Source organism: Loa loa (genome assembly GCF_000183805.2).
Source record: "Loa loa unplaced genomic scaffold supercont3.82, whole genome shotgun sequence".
Lineage (NCBI taxonomy): Eukaryota > Metazoa > Nematoda > Chromadorea > Rhabditida > Onchocercidae > Loa > Loa loa.
Genome location: NW_018108262.1, coordinates 28185 through 41259, shown reverse-complemented (window position 1 = coordinate 41259; position 13075 = coordinate 28185). Strand labels below are relative to the sequence as shown.

The window sequence follows — 13075 nt, the reverse complement described above, 5'->3', positions numbered from 1 at the left end:
GAGGGAGGAAGAAAGAGAGAGGGAGGGAGAGAGAGAGAGACATTGAACCGTAATCTTTCGCTTAATTTCTTATCGCAAAAGCACAGTAAGCTGATGGGTGCAAAATATTTCAGATAATTAATAATTCATTATTATCATTTGAATGGAGTTTTGACCACACAACAGAGGATGAACGTTTTCATTGCTTGACAAAGTATCCGCCTGTTTTACCGGATATCGGTAAACTTAACAAAGTACTTGTCATGACAAAATATCCGCCATTGCTTTATAAATTGGCTATATTCTTAGCAAAAATTAACTGTTTTCATTTGAAAACTTCAACAAATAGGAGATCTGTTAGTTCTACAACAATTTTTATAATGATAGTATGATATACAAAAGGTTTTACATCCTTTCTGAACTTTGATTCGTACATCCCTTTCATTAATTAGCTTACTATCCAATGCTAAGTACATTAACCATTTTGTAGCATAATAAAATTTTCTCATTTTCGTTAAGATAAGTAACAAATTGCATTTACGCGGTGAATGGTCTTAAAAAACCAAAAAAAAGAAAAAGAAAAAGAAAGAATTACCGAAAGGGAAAAAATGAGTTCGGTTATCTGGCGAAGAGCTTAATTATATGATGCTTTTAATCAACTAACCGAACTGTTGCTTCTGATCTAACTTTTATCGTGCCGCTTCGCGCAACTGCTCCGCTTAACACCTAAGTTTTCAGTTACCCATAGTCACAAGCAATATGAAAGTTAAGCTTCGTTATAGACAAAAGTAAGACCGATATTCACACCAGATACGAGCATCATTTCACCTCAAGATATGCATTATTTAATCAGCCCTCAAACTCTAGCTAGCAATACATCGCTTCTTTCTTGTGTTACTATCCATATAGGGAATTTATATAACATTTTAGATGATTACTAGATTGCACATCAATACCCTCAGTATATCCTTAACTTCTTCCCGAATGTCCCGCCATTGCAAAACTCTTAACGGTGTTTATAGCTTAAACTATAGTGAAAATAATACAAGTTTAGAATGTGACTTTACAACAAAAATCAGATCCTATTCAGACTAGCTGATACAAGATCCATTAACAGCAAGGTTTAAACTAATAAACTGTACAGCCAGTAATGTCAGTTGCACTACTTCTCAGTGACACTTTTCATGTATTATCAGCTGATAGCGAAAAAAAAAAAACTGTTGTTAGACGTGTCTATGAATCACTCTGAAATTGTTGTTAAATGCGCTGCAAGCATCACTAAAATGCGGAAATTTTATCGAAAAAAAAAGAAAAAATATTACCGTTACTACATATCACAATAAAATGACATAAAACTACTTCACACCAACAGTACAGTATTTCATACTCTAATTTATGAAGAAACTATAAGGAGATAACGAATTCAGTTATGTCAAAAAAAAAAAACATGCTAACAAGATTACGAAAAATGAAAACCATAACTTCATAACTATAAACTCTATAGCAATCACGTAATTATCTAATTTGGAAACCGCTAACCTGCTTAAATCTAAGTCAAAAGTGCTTAATCTTTATTTCGTCAAACCTTCAAAATCTTTAAAAATTTTCGATGATTTAAGTGGATTCCAGAAAAGTTGGTAATTAGGACGTAATAGAATTGGGGTCGCTCCGTTGAGAATTTTCGTGGTCCTTCACTCTGAAAATTTGTAGATGTGGTGACATGTTCAATGCAGACAGTTCTACAAAGTAGGTGTTCCTAATTAAGCTGGATATTTTTTTTTTAAATTAAGAATTCGTTAATAAAGAGTTGATGCAACACTGTCAGATACACTGGTTGAACTGCTTGAATGGCTATACTGTTGAAGAAAAAGACTTGGGATCCAGTACTGCACAGTGTCTGTTGATTGATTATCAATCCAGGCAATGCCTTCTTTCACTAAATGCTCCAGCACTATTTCGGTACGCCGTTCATCCCAGCGTAGACGATCCATTATGAGTTCCTGAAAATAAATGGATATAAAAAATTTTCAATCTAAAATTTTCATATTCAAACGACTTATTAAAAAAACTTCAAATGACAGTAGAAAAATTAGATCTACTATGCTGTTGTAGAAAAAGACTTGGAATCCAGTATCGCACAGTGTCTGTTGACTGATTATGAAAAAAGAAAACAAATAAGTAAAAATAAAATAAATCTTGGATCAAACGCAGAAAATAAACATTGTATGCACAAATAAAAGCGTGTTCCATCTATATGTATAGAAATACCCATTAGTTGTATGAAAAAAAGAAAAACCACCGGCATAAGAAATTTCAGATTAAATAAATTAATTTTCACTAGAACTCACTTTGGTTACATAAGCAGCATCTTCAGCCAACTGTAAAACCCGTGAGTCATCCATACTCAGTTCACCAGGCACACTTTGCACTAAAAATCGTCCACTTCCCAACGGAATCAATTCAAAACCATTACCAAGCACTTTCAGCTTGTCGACAGCACGTAAAATGTCGTCTCTAAATTTAAAAACACAATTTAAATCAATACTTAAAAAGACATTATTTTTGTGTTCCTACTTTTGCAAACCATACATAATCAAGTTTAAATGAAAACGTATCTAGTGTACTGGACTCAATCTTACTTATATCAATCAACCAATAAATTTGCTACTCAAAACCGAAAATTCTAATACCATTCGGAACCATCTCCAATACTCATATTTTTTGACTCTAACTTTTAACCACTCTCAAAAAACCATCAGTGAGTTCATACGTGGTGATAGCATCACGTCGTGTTCGTGCTCGTGAACGCAGAAGCCGATTTCTTAGTTCTTCTATTGTCATAACACCACCATTCATGTGATTGGTTGACATACAAACTTCAACAATTTGAACAGCCAATTCATAATAAAAATCACCGACACCAAGTTTCTCAGCCCAAAAACCTTTACTAGCTGAAAGGAAACAATTTTTTCTACGACTTTACCTAGAAGGAAATAGATTAAAAATCTGAATGCTAACATAAAGTATTGGAACTCTGAAATTTTGGCTAATTCAGTGGGCCCAAAATCACAACTTCTATTTTGAAGCTAATTTTTAAGCCTTAAGCTTAGCCGAGAAATTAAAATTATAAAGATTCCAAATTTAAAAGACAGTCTATGTATTCAGTTCCATCACAACAAATAAAATACTTCCTAACGTTTTGTAAACATATATCACAACTGAAATGATATATAAAGCTTTGCGGTATCTCAAACGCACTATCATAACACTGATAGAAGATTGAACAAATATAAAAACTTCACGATGAAGAAAAACGAAAAATTAATCCTAATTTTTAGAGCTTATTTTTCAAATACATTTTCTCCAATTTATTATAATAATGATGCTGCCAACTTACAGGCAAGTGGATCAACCCCAACTGATGCACACATATCCTGAAAGTGTCGTCGAAACTGGGAATTTCGACGAATTTCATCGCGGTGTTTATGAGCAAATTCTTCTAATTTCGTTTGGAATATGGCAAGTTCCTGAGAAAATTGATTTAATTGTTCACTGGCTAGTTCGGAACCTTTCGTTTGGAATTTCGCCTGAAAATAATGTTTTCGTTAGTGGTGCAATTGTACAACTAATTAATAAGATTCATTGATTTAATAACCAGCGATACGTGCTACAATGAACAAAATAACCTGAAGATCTTTCTTCTGCTGTACCAAACCTACTCCAACACCACGTCGACGTGTTGCCATTAATTTTATGATTAGTAATTGGCCAAATACAACAAATTAATCTGCAAATAATTTATTTCGTTACATACTTTACCAATATGATTGTCAAACAATAAAACGTATCACTTTACATTTGTAATTAAGGTTGAAGGAAGAATTGATCGACATTCTAGAACTAAGTGTCGTAATTGGTAACGAGAAGTTGAGAGTAAATTAATCGGGAATAGATAGAGAAAGCGGGAATGTCATGTGGTATACCTGAAGTCCAGGACCAAGATCACGATATTCACCGAAAGACGGGGGAAAGGGGAGACGAAAAAACGGGAGAATAAATTACGTCAAGAATAAATTACGGAAGAATAAAAAACGAAAGAATAAACGGAAGAATAAATTACGGAAAGAAAAAAAACCGGAAGAATAAATTACACGACGTCCATTTATGAAGCTGCAAGGTCACTGTTTTGTTGGCAGTAGCAGCTGAATATTGGCCGTATGGCTGACTGAGAATGGCGAGATGTTTCTAGACCAGGTGGACCAGGTTAAGGCAACGTGAGACGTGTAACATGAAAAACGGGACATAATAGCTTTATACGTCAAATGACGCAATTAGCAATTTCCCATACGTATGTTGAAAGCTTTGTGTCACGCATTTCCTGGCACAGTTCTTTTTTTTCTCTACCATTAAGCAGACATTACAAAAAGCCAGCAATGAAAATGATTAATCTTCAACTGTGCTTCAATTTGTAGTATTCAGTTTATATCTACCATCTTTAAAATAATCAATTCAAGCTAAGCTAATGATATCTCATTCAGGAAACGGATGCATTCAACGTTACGATGCGCAGTTCAAGCAGGCAAGTGCTTGCGAAATGTGGTAAACGGTCAGTGGGTCACTTCACACTATCTAAAATGTCCAAGAGAAAAGGATGTTCGTTGGGCTAAAGTTGACATGAAACGAGAAGTGGAAAGTTATGATATTGTTATTGTGGGTGCTGGACCAGCTGGTTTATCATCAGCTATTCGTTTTAAGCAACTTTCGAAAGAGAATAATAAGGGTTAGACTTGTTTTAATGGATTCGTTCAGGTCAATCAAGTCTTTGAAAATTTTTTCTTTTTGAATTGTTCTTTTCAAACTCATTCCTGGACAAACGACTAATAGGTTGCATTGATTTGCTTAAAATTATCGAGGGTGGGGATTGTCCTTTTTGGAGCAGTCCCATTTTTTATTCTCTCTCACTGTTTTGAATTTGGTTTACCCAACTATTGGCATTTTTAATCTTTGTTTTTTTCATCATACTTTCGATTCCAAATTTTGCTTGGATTTTCTCGCGGTCAGACTTATTTTGGCTTTGCTTTTGTCACGATTAGTTGAGCCAATAAATTCATAAATTTACCAGCAGTATCATGAAGATATCGGAAACTTGTATACGGAAACCGTATTGGAATATATCAGTTTTGGATTTCCAACATTTAAACATAGTATTTCAGATATTCGCGTTTGTGTGGTAGAGAAAGGAGCTGAAGTTGGTGCACACACATTGTCTGGTGCAGTGATTGATGTTAGAGCCTTGGATGAACTTTTTCCAAATTGGAAAGAAATGGATGCTCCCGTCTATCAGAAAGTTACTGTCAGTTTTATTTCCAGTTCTCTTCACTTTTTTTTTTGAGGAAAACTTGCCACCTCATTCAAATGTTTTGTAGTCTCAGTCGATGGCGATTTTGACAAAAAATGGTCGATATGCTTTGCCGTTTATTCGCGGAGGCCCACTTAACAATATGGGGAATTATATTGTCAGGTAAGTTGTATTTATTTGTAATTACTTTTTAAATTCCAAATGTCTGAGAGATTTTATACGATTAGTATCTGTTTGTTTGAAATGCAGGTTAGGCCACCTCGTAAAATGGCTAGGCGAAAGAGCAGTAGAAATGGGAGTAGAAATTTATCCCGGAATAGCAGCTCAGGAAATTCTATTTCATGAAGATGAAAGTGTTAAAGGCATTGCGACAGCTGACGTTGGGATAATGAAGGATGGTGCTCCAAAGGTTTTGAATTCTTCATTTTGATAATTGCTTGTAATTATTTGACGCTCAACAGTCGTTCTGAACAAAAGAAATTGGTAAAGAATTAGAATCCAAAATATCAATTTAGCAATAAATAAATGAAGAATGCTATTATTATCTGCAATTAAGAACAAAGATTCCAACTAAAAAAGAAATTTCATAACACAAAAGTGTGTCATTTAGTGGTAGGTGGCCATTCCATCTTTTTTAGAAGAATTTTCAACGAGGCATGGAGTTACACGCAAAATGTACAATATTTGCTGAAGGTTGCCGTGGACATCTTACCAATTTCATAATGGAGAAGGTAAGTTTTATGTTATAAGTCTGGATTGTAAGGCTGTAGTTTATTCAGACATTTCGAAGAAGTGATTTTTTTCCAATCCCAGTATCGCTTGCAAGAAGAATGCGATCCAATGACTTATGGCCTTGGTTTTAAAGAGTTATGGTTAATTGATAAATCAAAGCACAAACCCGGTTACGTGGAACACACCATCGGGTATCCACTGGTGAGTTTGACTTTCTATCAATTCATTTCTATAATCATCAAACATGTTTTATGACTAGCTTGGAATTAGTGATGTACACATTATTTTCCAGGACCTTCAAAGCCATGGTGGATCATTTATGTATCACATCGAAGATAATGGGCAGCCTCTTGTCTCTCTTGGCCTTATAATAGGCCTGAATTACAAGAATCCTTACACAAATTTGTATCAGGTGTTGTCCATTTTAATTTAGCTTAAAATGAATGTAGATTTGAGAAACGATGCATTGTTCTGTCTTAACTTCGAAATTTTTGTAATTTTTTGACTTTGCTAAAACATTATGAAAGTTTGTTTTTAGGAATTCCAGTTGTTTAAATCGCATCCGTCCATTCGTCATTATCTTGAGGGAGGAGAACGAATCGCTTATGGTGCTAGAGCAGTGAATGAAGGTGGATATCAAGCTGTACCACAGCTAACTGTGCCTGGTGGATGTTTAGTTGGTTGTGCAGCAGGACTAATGAATCCAGCAAAGATTAAAGGTGTTCATAATGCCATGAAAAGTGGTATGGTTGCAGCGGAAACCATACTGGATGATTTAGGTCCGCAAACGCGAAGTAAGCCTTATTCGATGAATTATTCTAAGAACGACAGTAGCAACCAATTTCAACTTAGTTCTTTTATTCCTACGACTTTTTTTTCTTCAAATTTCAGCAGTAATTCCGGAAGAGTTCGAGCCAAAACTGTACAAAACCTATGTAATGAAAGAAATGCAACAAATGCGCAATATTCGTCCGTCTTTCGGTAGTCGTTTTGGGTGGATTGTTGGCTTACCGTACAGTGCATTTTTCTATATATTACTTCGTGGAAAGGAACCATGGACTTTTAAAAATAAAATAGAAGACTGGTTTCAAACAGATTCAGCGTGGAAAGTTAGTATTTTTAGAATAATTGGCTACGTCAAGATTTAAAACTTGCATCAAAAATCAAAGTTTTGTCGCCACTTTATAAATTTCTAAATTTTGTCCTTCACAAAACATATAGTTTGCTATTTGATAATAATTAGTATAATTTGCGGCATTTGTTTCATCCGACATTCCAATACGTCATTTGGTGCGAGTCTGAAGTTTTAATAAATACTATTAAAAATGTTTTAATAAATGCCATCTCATAAAGAGTTAAATAAATGCGATCTCAGCACAATGCCGTCACCAAAAATTTTAAAGTAATGGGATTAAGGATACCTTTAATTGTCATTCTTGGATGTATTTGCGATCGCAAATTTAGACTTCTGTAGGACAGTTGTTTCAGTTGGGAAGTCTTTTTGTTTTTTGGAGTATTATTGACATTTCATCACTTATTATATGGATTGATATCCTTTACTTTTATCTCTAGATTTTCCTATCCATTTATCTATATATTATATAATATAGATGTGGTTCATGGCAGTTTTACTTGCAGTCAAAATCAGTTAACTACCCGAAACCTGATGGCAAAGTAACGTTTGATATATTGTCTTCGGTAGCGCTGACCGGTACAAATCATGAAGAAAATCAGCCGTCTCATCTGTTATTGAGAAATGATGCTGATGCTGAGTTAACTACATGGCGTAGATTTGCTGGCATGACCGAGCGATTTTGTCCAGCAGGTATGCAGATTCATATGGTGTTACTTTATGAAATTAAATGTGTATGTTGAATTTCTCATATGTTCACTGATTTATTCGTCACAGTAGTCTTTAATGAGACTGCTCTCTTTTTTTTGCATTATCATTAACACTAGAAAGATATTCATTACTTAATACGTAATTCTAGAAAAATGAAGCTCTTGATGCGCTATACTCCACTGTTCTGTATCATTTTCATCTAAGGACAGGTTACTTGTGCATGTTTTAGTATTTGATAGTCGATTAAATTTATTTAAATGTTTGGATACTTGAAAATGATCTTGAACTATTTTATATAATTCATGCATTTCCCTATTTTCGATCTTATGAATTTTGAATATCGATAAGGGAAATATGTAAACTTTTAGAGTTTCATAAGTTGTGGAAAGAAGCAGTGCCGCGGTAGCTGATTCAGTTAAAGCAATTTGAACGCCTGATACCTGCAGAGAGTATTCTGATAATAATGAAAGCATTAATCTTTGGTTTTCGCTTTGTTTTAACCTTGTTATGCTGTTTAGGTGTTTATGAATATGTGCCGTGCGAAACTAGACTCGATACCAGAAGGCTTCAAATAAATTTCCAGAACTGTATTCACTGCAAAACATGTGACATCAAGGAGCCACGCAATAATATTCAGTGGGTTGCACCAGAAGGTAAATTTGGAGATATTGAATTTAAAAGTCTCTGCAGAACAACATCCAAAACTGTACTGTTCAGCACAAAAGCACTTGAATTTCAAGCCAAGAGCTGTGTGTTGACCTCCTTTCAACCTTTTTCTCCGACTCTTTCAAAATAAATCGCATAACTTGTAATTTACCACCAATTATCGGTAAATGCTTCGTGAAAGGGTAATAAACAACTTCCTACCCAATACATGTGTGAGAAAACATTGGCTCTTTTGAGCCACATATGGATAATAAGTACTGCTTATCTACTTTTCAATTTATGAAACTTGATTAGATTTTTAAAAAATGAAGATTCAGAGAACTCTCTTTTGTGACATCTCGTTCCTGTTGTGTTCACGATCTTCATTTTTTTTTTAATTTTTTTCTTTGTGAACACATTTTCAAAATAAACAGAGTTGTTTCCATTTTTTAGGAGGCAATGGTCCGAAATACAATGGGATGTGATGATCAGAACTATCAGGCTTCTCGCTGAGCTATTTCGGCCAAAATACTTCAATTTTATTTTGGAAAGCTTCAAATACAATTTTAAGGATCAATTTATGTTTCGGTGCTTTTACTGCTTTTAGATTCAATTTGACTGAAAATGGTGTGATATTCTGTTATTCCTTGTTGATACGCTCTTTCACTGTTGAATTTTGTTAACCTTTAATCATTCGTTTTTCCAGATCATATAAGAGATTTCCGATTGCATTTCCCTCAAAAATCGAACCTTTCGGGTCTCTTAGCTCTTCAACATATGGTCCATTAAGCTGGTTTTTCTGATTTGAAAACCATTCCGCAGAAATAAACTTAGACCTAATTTTATGGTTTGGAAGGTAGCTTGAAATAGTGAAGCATTCTTATAGAAACGATACTTGTGCCTTAATATTTCGGTGTCTGAATATATTGCAGTCATATGCAATCTATAAACGTAAAACATGTAATATATGTGATAATTGCCAGCAGTATTATAGAATTTTCTTTTCGTTTATTGATTTGAATTGTATATCTCGGTGATCTTCAAGTATTGTTTTTATTGTACTTTGCAAATATTTTGCACAAATTATTTTACGAATTAAAAAATAAGGACCTTGTTTATCTTTGAAAGCATGCTAGAAATGAACAATTTATGAGTAAATAGGGTAGTGGACCTTAAAAACAATATAAAATTTGTGAATAACAATTACATGGCTTACCTCCCTTTGGAAATCTTATTAATTGTTGGTGGTAACTAATCAAGCCATGTTTTCTTTTAGTATGATTAGTTAGTGGATTCAAATCCAAAATTTAATATGTTCAACTATAAAGCGACTAATTAAATGGTAAAGGTAAGTTATCTCAAATAAAATACGAAATTAATCCGTAAGATGTACGATATGTCTCAGAAATTAAAACTTAGCTAATTATTTATTTTTATACAATTGCAGATAATTTATAGATGATTAAAGTATTTGTTGTAAAGAGTTGTCCTGTTAATTAATTAAATTTTGATATAGAATTAGCTAGAAGGAAAGAATTGTAAATATTAGTCAAGTGGATAAGGGGAGATTCTCGAATTTTAATCTCATAATCTCGAGTGTTTTTTTTTCTTTTCCTAACGAAGATACGCTATCATCAAAATAGCTATATTACTATTTGCGCCATTTATTTTCCTCTTTTCCATTTGAAACCCCTTTTTGCCTGCTCCTCCTCCTTTCATTGTGTTAATCTTCAATTGTTGTAATTGTTGTTGTTGGTTGGAATGATTGTATGAAGTGGTTCTTCTTTAAATATAATTAACAATGATTGATTGATCCATTATTCGATGACTAATTGAAACTAGTTTCGAAACTAAATGAGTATACCTTTAATTTGGCAAAAAAAAAAAAAATTGCAAATAATGTTGTATTGGAGATGAAATCTTCATCCTATATCATCAATAATTCTATTTTACTAATTCCATTTACAATAATTTATAAAAATTTGATAAAAAAAAAAAACAAAAGATTAGATAAAATGATGAAGAAAATATGAAAATGATCATTGATCGATCGATGATATAACTAATGTTTTTTGGTTGAACTGATAGCAAACAATTTGGTACTTTTGTCTTTTTTTTTCTTTTTTTTGGCGCTTATTGGATTAATTTCCAATTGTTGTGTTTTGTGATTTATAAAAAGAAAAATAACAAATAAAAAAAGAAATAAAAAGAAAAAAAATAGCATTTCCATTAACGCGGGATAAAAGATTTAGTAAAATAGTATTTAATTATTAATTGTTATTGATACAGCTCAGATATTATCATTATACATTAATTAGGTTGAATAATTCACCTAAATGATTGATATTTCAAATTCAAATACATTAGAAATGATTTATCAGTTCTATTGTTTGCTATTTGCATCGTAATTCATTTATACCTTTTTCCCAAAATAGATATCTTAGATAGTCTGTATTCATTGCAATTAAGCATATATCTAATTTAAAACTTTAACAATTAACTATTTTTGGAATAATTTCATTTTACTTACTACATTCCTTTTAATTATAAATAGCAATTAATTTTAGAATATAATGGAAAAGTGGTTTTTTATTTCTACAATTCAATGAATATATAATTAGAAATTTGAAATGACAAATGATTTCCTGACATTTTTTTTTTTGAAAGTTTTAATTTTCCACTGATATTTTGGAAGGGAGGTTGAAAAAGAAAAATATGCAAAAAATGCTATAAAGATATCCTAATTATGATTGAGAATCTAATTACCAACAATTATTAAATTCATGTCATATTACAAATTTGTTGGCATTGTAAATACAAAATGATAGGTTGCTTCAGTGTTAGTAATTTCATTTGAATTAAATGAAATATTTGATTCTTCAATCAAAAATCAAAAAGTCATCCTAAAATTTCGTAAATTCATAATTTCCAGAGTGTAAATTTTAAAATGCTAAAATTTATTGACTAAATTATGAAGTTTTTAAGGATTCAAATTTCGAAATCACATTCAAAAAAAATTTTTTTCCTTTGATTTCATGGGTGAGTTCTTATAATATTTCATAAAAGTAGAATTGAATAGAAACAAGAATGGAAATACTGAATAAAAATGGAATAGCAATATTGAATAAAAATTTAAGATACATAAACTTCAATGAAAACTCTCTTCTCCTTTATAAATTAATTTGACTGAATGAAATTTGCAATTTTATCAAAATTTGTTTTACATATTGAAAAAGTTAAATTTTGTAAATCCAACCAATTTTAATTAAAAAATAACTGCCTAAATTTGTTTATTAATAGTTTCTGCTAAATCAAAATTTAATTAATCAATGAGATTATCATTGCTCGTACAGAAAACAATGCGAAAAGTTATTACCATAGTGTTCAAATGCAAGATATCACTTGTGACAAGCAGGTGACAACATTTCTATCGCTTAACTGATTCCTAATTTCTCATTTTATTTTTTTTTTTCAATGAAAATAAACTATAATTATGGTTGAATTTTTTAAATTTCCACCATCTTTTTTCCATTATTTTCCTACTCTTAGTTAGACTATTAAAGTGTTTTAAAAAATGTGCTAGACGTTTTAAAATTAGCCAAATTTAAACTAACAACCATTACATTGTTAAAACTAAATTTTACTTTAGCCAAACATCTTGCATCATTGAAATTATTACTTTCGACAGCATTTACAGCAAAAAACATTTTTATTTACTATTTGATTTTAGTTACAAATTACGTCTCTAAGAATAATTTACTGCAACATTACAAATTTAATGCTATAGGCTAGCAATTAATTAGTATTAGCTTATATGAGAAAAGTTGGAAGTGATAAGGATAAATTCTTGAAATCAGTAGTTGTACTTTTTTTTTATCACTTCTATCAATGATTATTGTAATTGAAATTCTCCCGTTGGTTTTAACTTTTGGCATGAATTTGCTACAATTTTATTTATTAGCACTTTTTTTTTGTTTAAAAATATTTCAAATCTAAAAATTATTTAAATTATCATTTTGAAATTATTTAAATAAGAAATTAATTATAAGTTTTATTAATTTGGAATGTTGATAAATTCGAAAATTTTCGAGGAACAAATGAAATATCGTATGAAATGCTTTTTTGAATGCTATAATTAATATTGCATATATTTGGTATCAGAACATGTATCACAAGATAATTTCAGACGGTAAATATGAATGAACCAAAAAAAAAAACTAGATAAATAATAATTTAAGAGTGGCTAGTAATCAATTAATTAATGGAATCAGAAAATACATATTCCCTCTATAAACATATCAATTTTGACGTATAGATTCCATGTCACACTAAGTAATACTGGCCATTTTAAGGTTAGCATCTTTGTATAAATCATTGACAATCATTTTGTCTGAACACAAATGATTAGCATATCGAAACGATCTACTCTTACTTACCATCCATGCATTTGGGTGTGATCTATTCATGTATTGACTCAATTCATGCATTTGGGTATGATCTATTCATGTATTGACTCA

The 13075-nt window shown here is 31.6% G+C and overlaps 3 protein-coding genes across 5 annotated transcripts; 2 read left to right on the top strand and 1 right to left on the bottom strand.

Moving 5' to 3' along the window:
- Nucleotides 1-113: 113 nt before the first annotated feature.
- Nucleotides 114-1074, top strand: LOAG_08145 (hypothetical protein; the record flags this gene model as incomplete). The annotated part of the gene is made up of 2 exons (XM_003143677.1): nt 114-335; nt 910-1074. Coding segments are annotated over 2 exons (387 nt in total), but the record flags the coding sequence as incomplete, so codon positions are not given.
- Nucleotides 1075-1491: 417 nt separating this feature from the next.
- Nucleotides 1492-3725, bottom strand: LOAG_08144 (the record flags this gene model as incomplete). Of its 2 annotated transcripts, XM_020447627.1 has the most annotated exons (6): nt 1492-1675; nt 1853-1979; nt 2328-2493; nt 2750-2930; nt 3377-3566; nt 3666-3725. In XM_020447627.1, 6 exons carry the CDS (start codon nt 3723-3725, stop codon nt 1671-1673), a joined length of 729 nt encoding a protein of 242 aa, XP_020306213.1. In that variant the 3' UTR covers nt 1492-1670. The 2 variants fall into 2 exon arrangements, with proteins under 2 accessions (XP_020306213.1, XP_003143724.1); XM_003143676.2 differs by having other exon boundaries at nt 1492-1979.
- A 787-nt stretch (nt 3726-4512) lies between these two features.
- Nucleotides 4513-9379, top strand: LOAG_08143. Of its 2 annotated transcripts, XM_020447626.1 has the most exons (13): nt 4513-4759; nt 5193-5332; nt 5406-5500; nt 5588-5747; nt 5977-6069; nt 6152-6271; nt 6363-6482; nt 6609-6864; nt 6962-7179; nt 7709-7895; nt 8062-8122; nt 8432-8566; nt 9012-9379. In XM_020447626.1, exons 1-11 carry the CDS (start codon nt 4525-4527, stop codon nt 8067-8069), a joined length of 1632 nt encoding a protein of 543 aa, XP_020306212.1. In that variant the 5' UTR covers nt 4513-4524; the 3' UTR covers nt 8070-8122; nt 8432-8566; nt 9012-9379. The 2 variants fall into 2 exon arrangements, with proteins under 2 accessions (XP_020306212.1, XP_003143723.1); XM_003143675.2 differs by lacking the exon at nt 8062-8122.
- The last annotated feature ends 3696 nt before the right edge of the window (nt 9380-13075 follow it).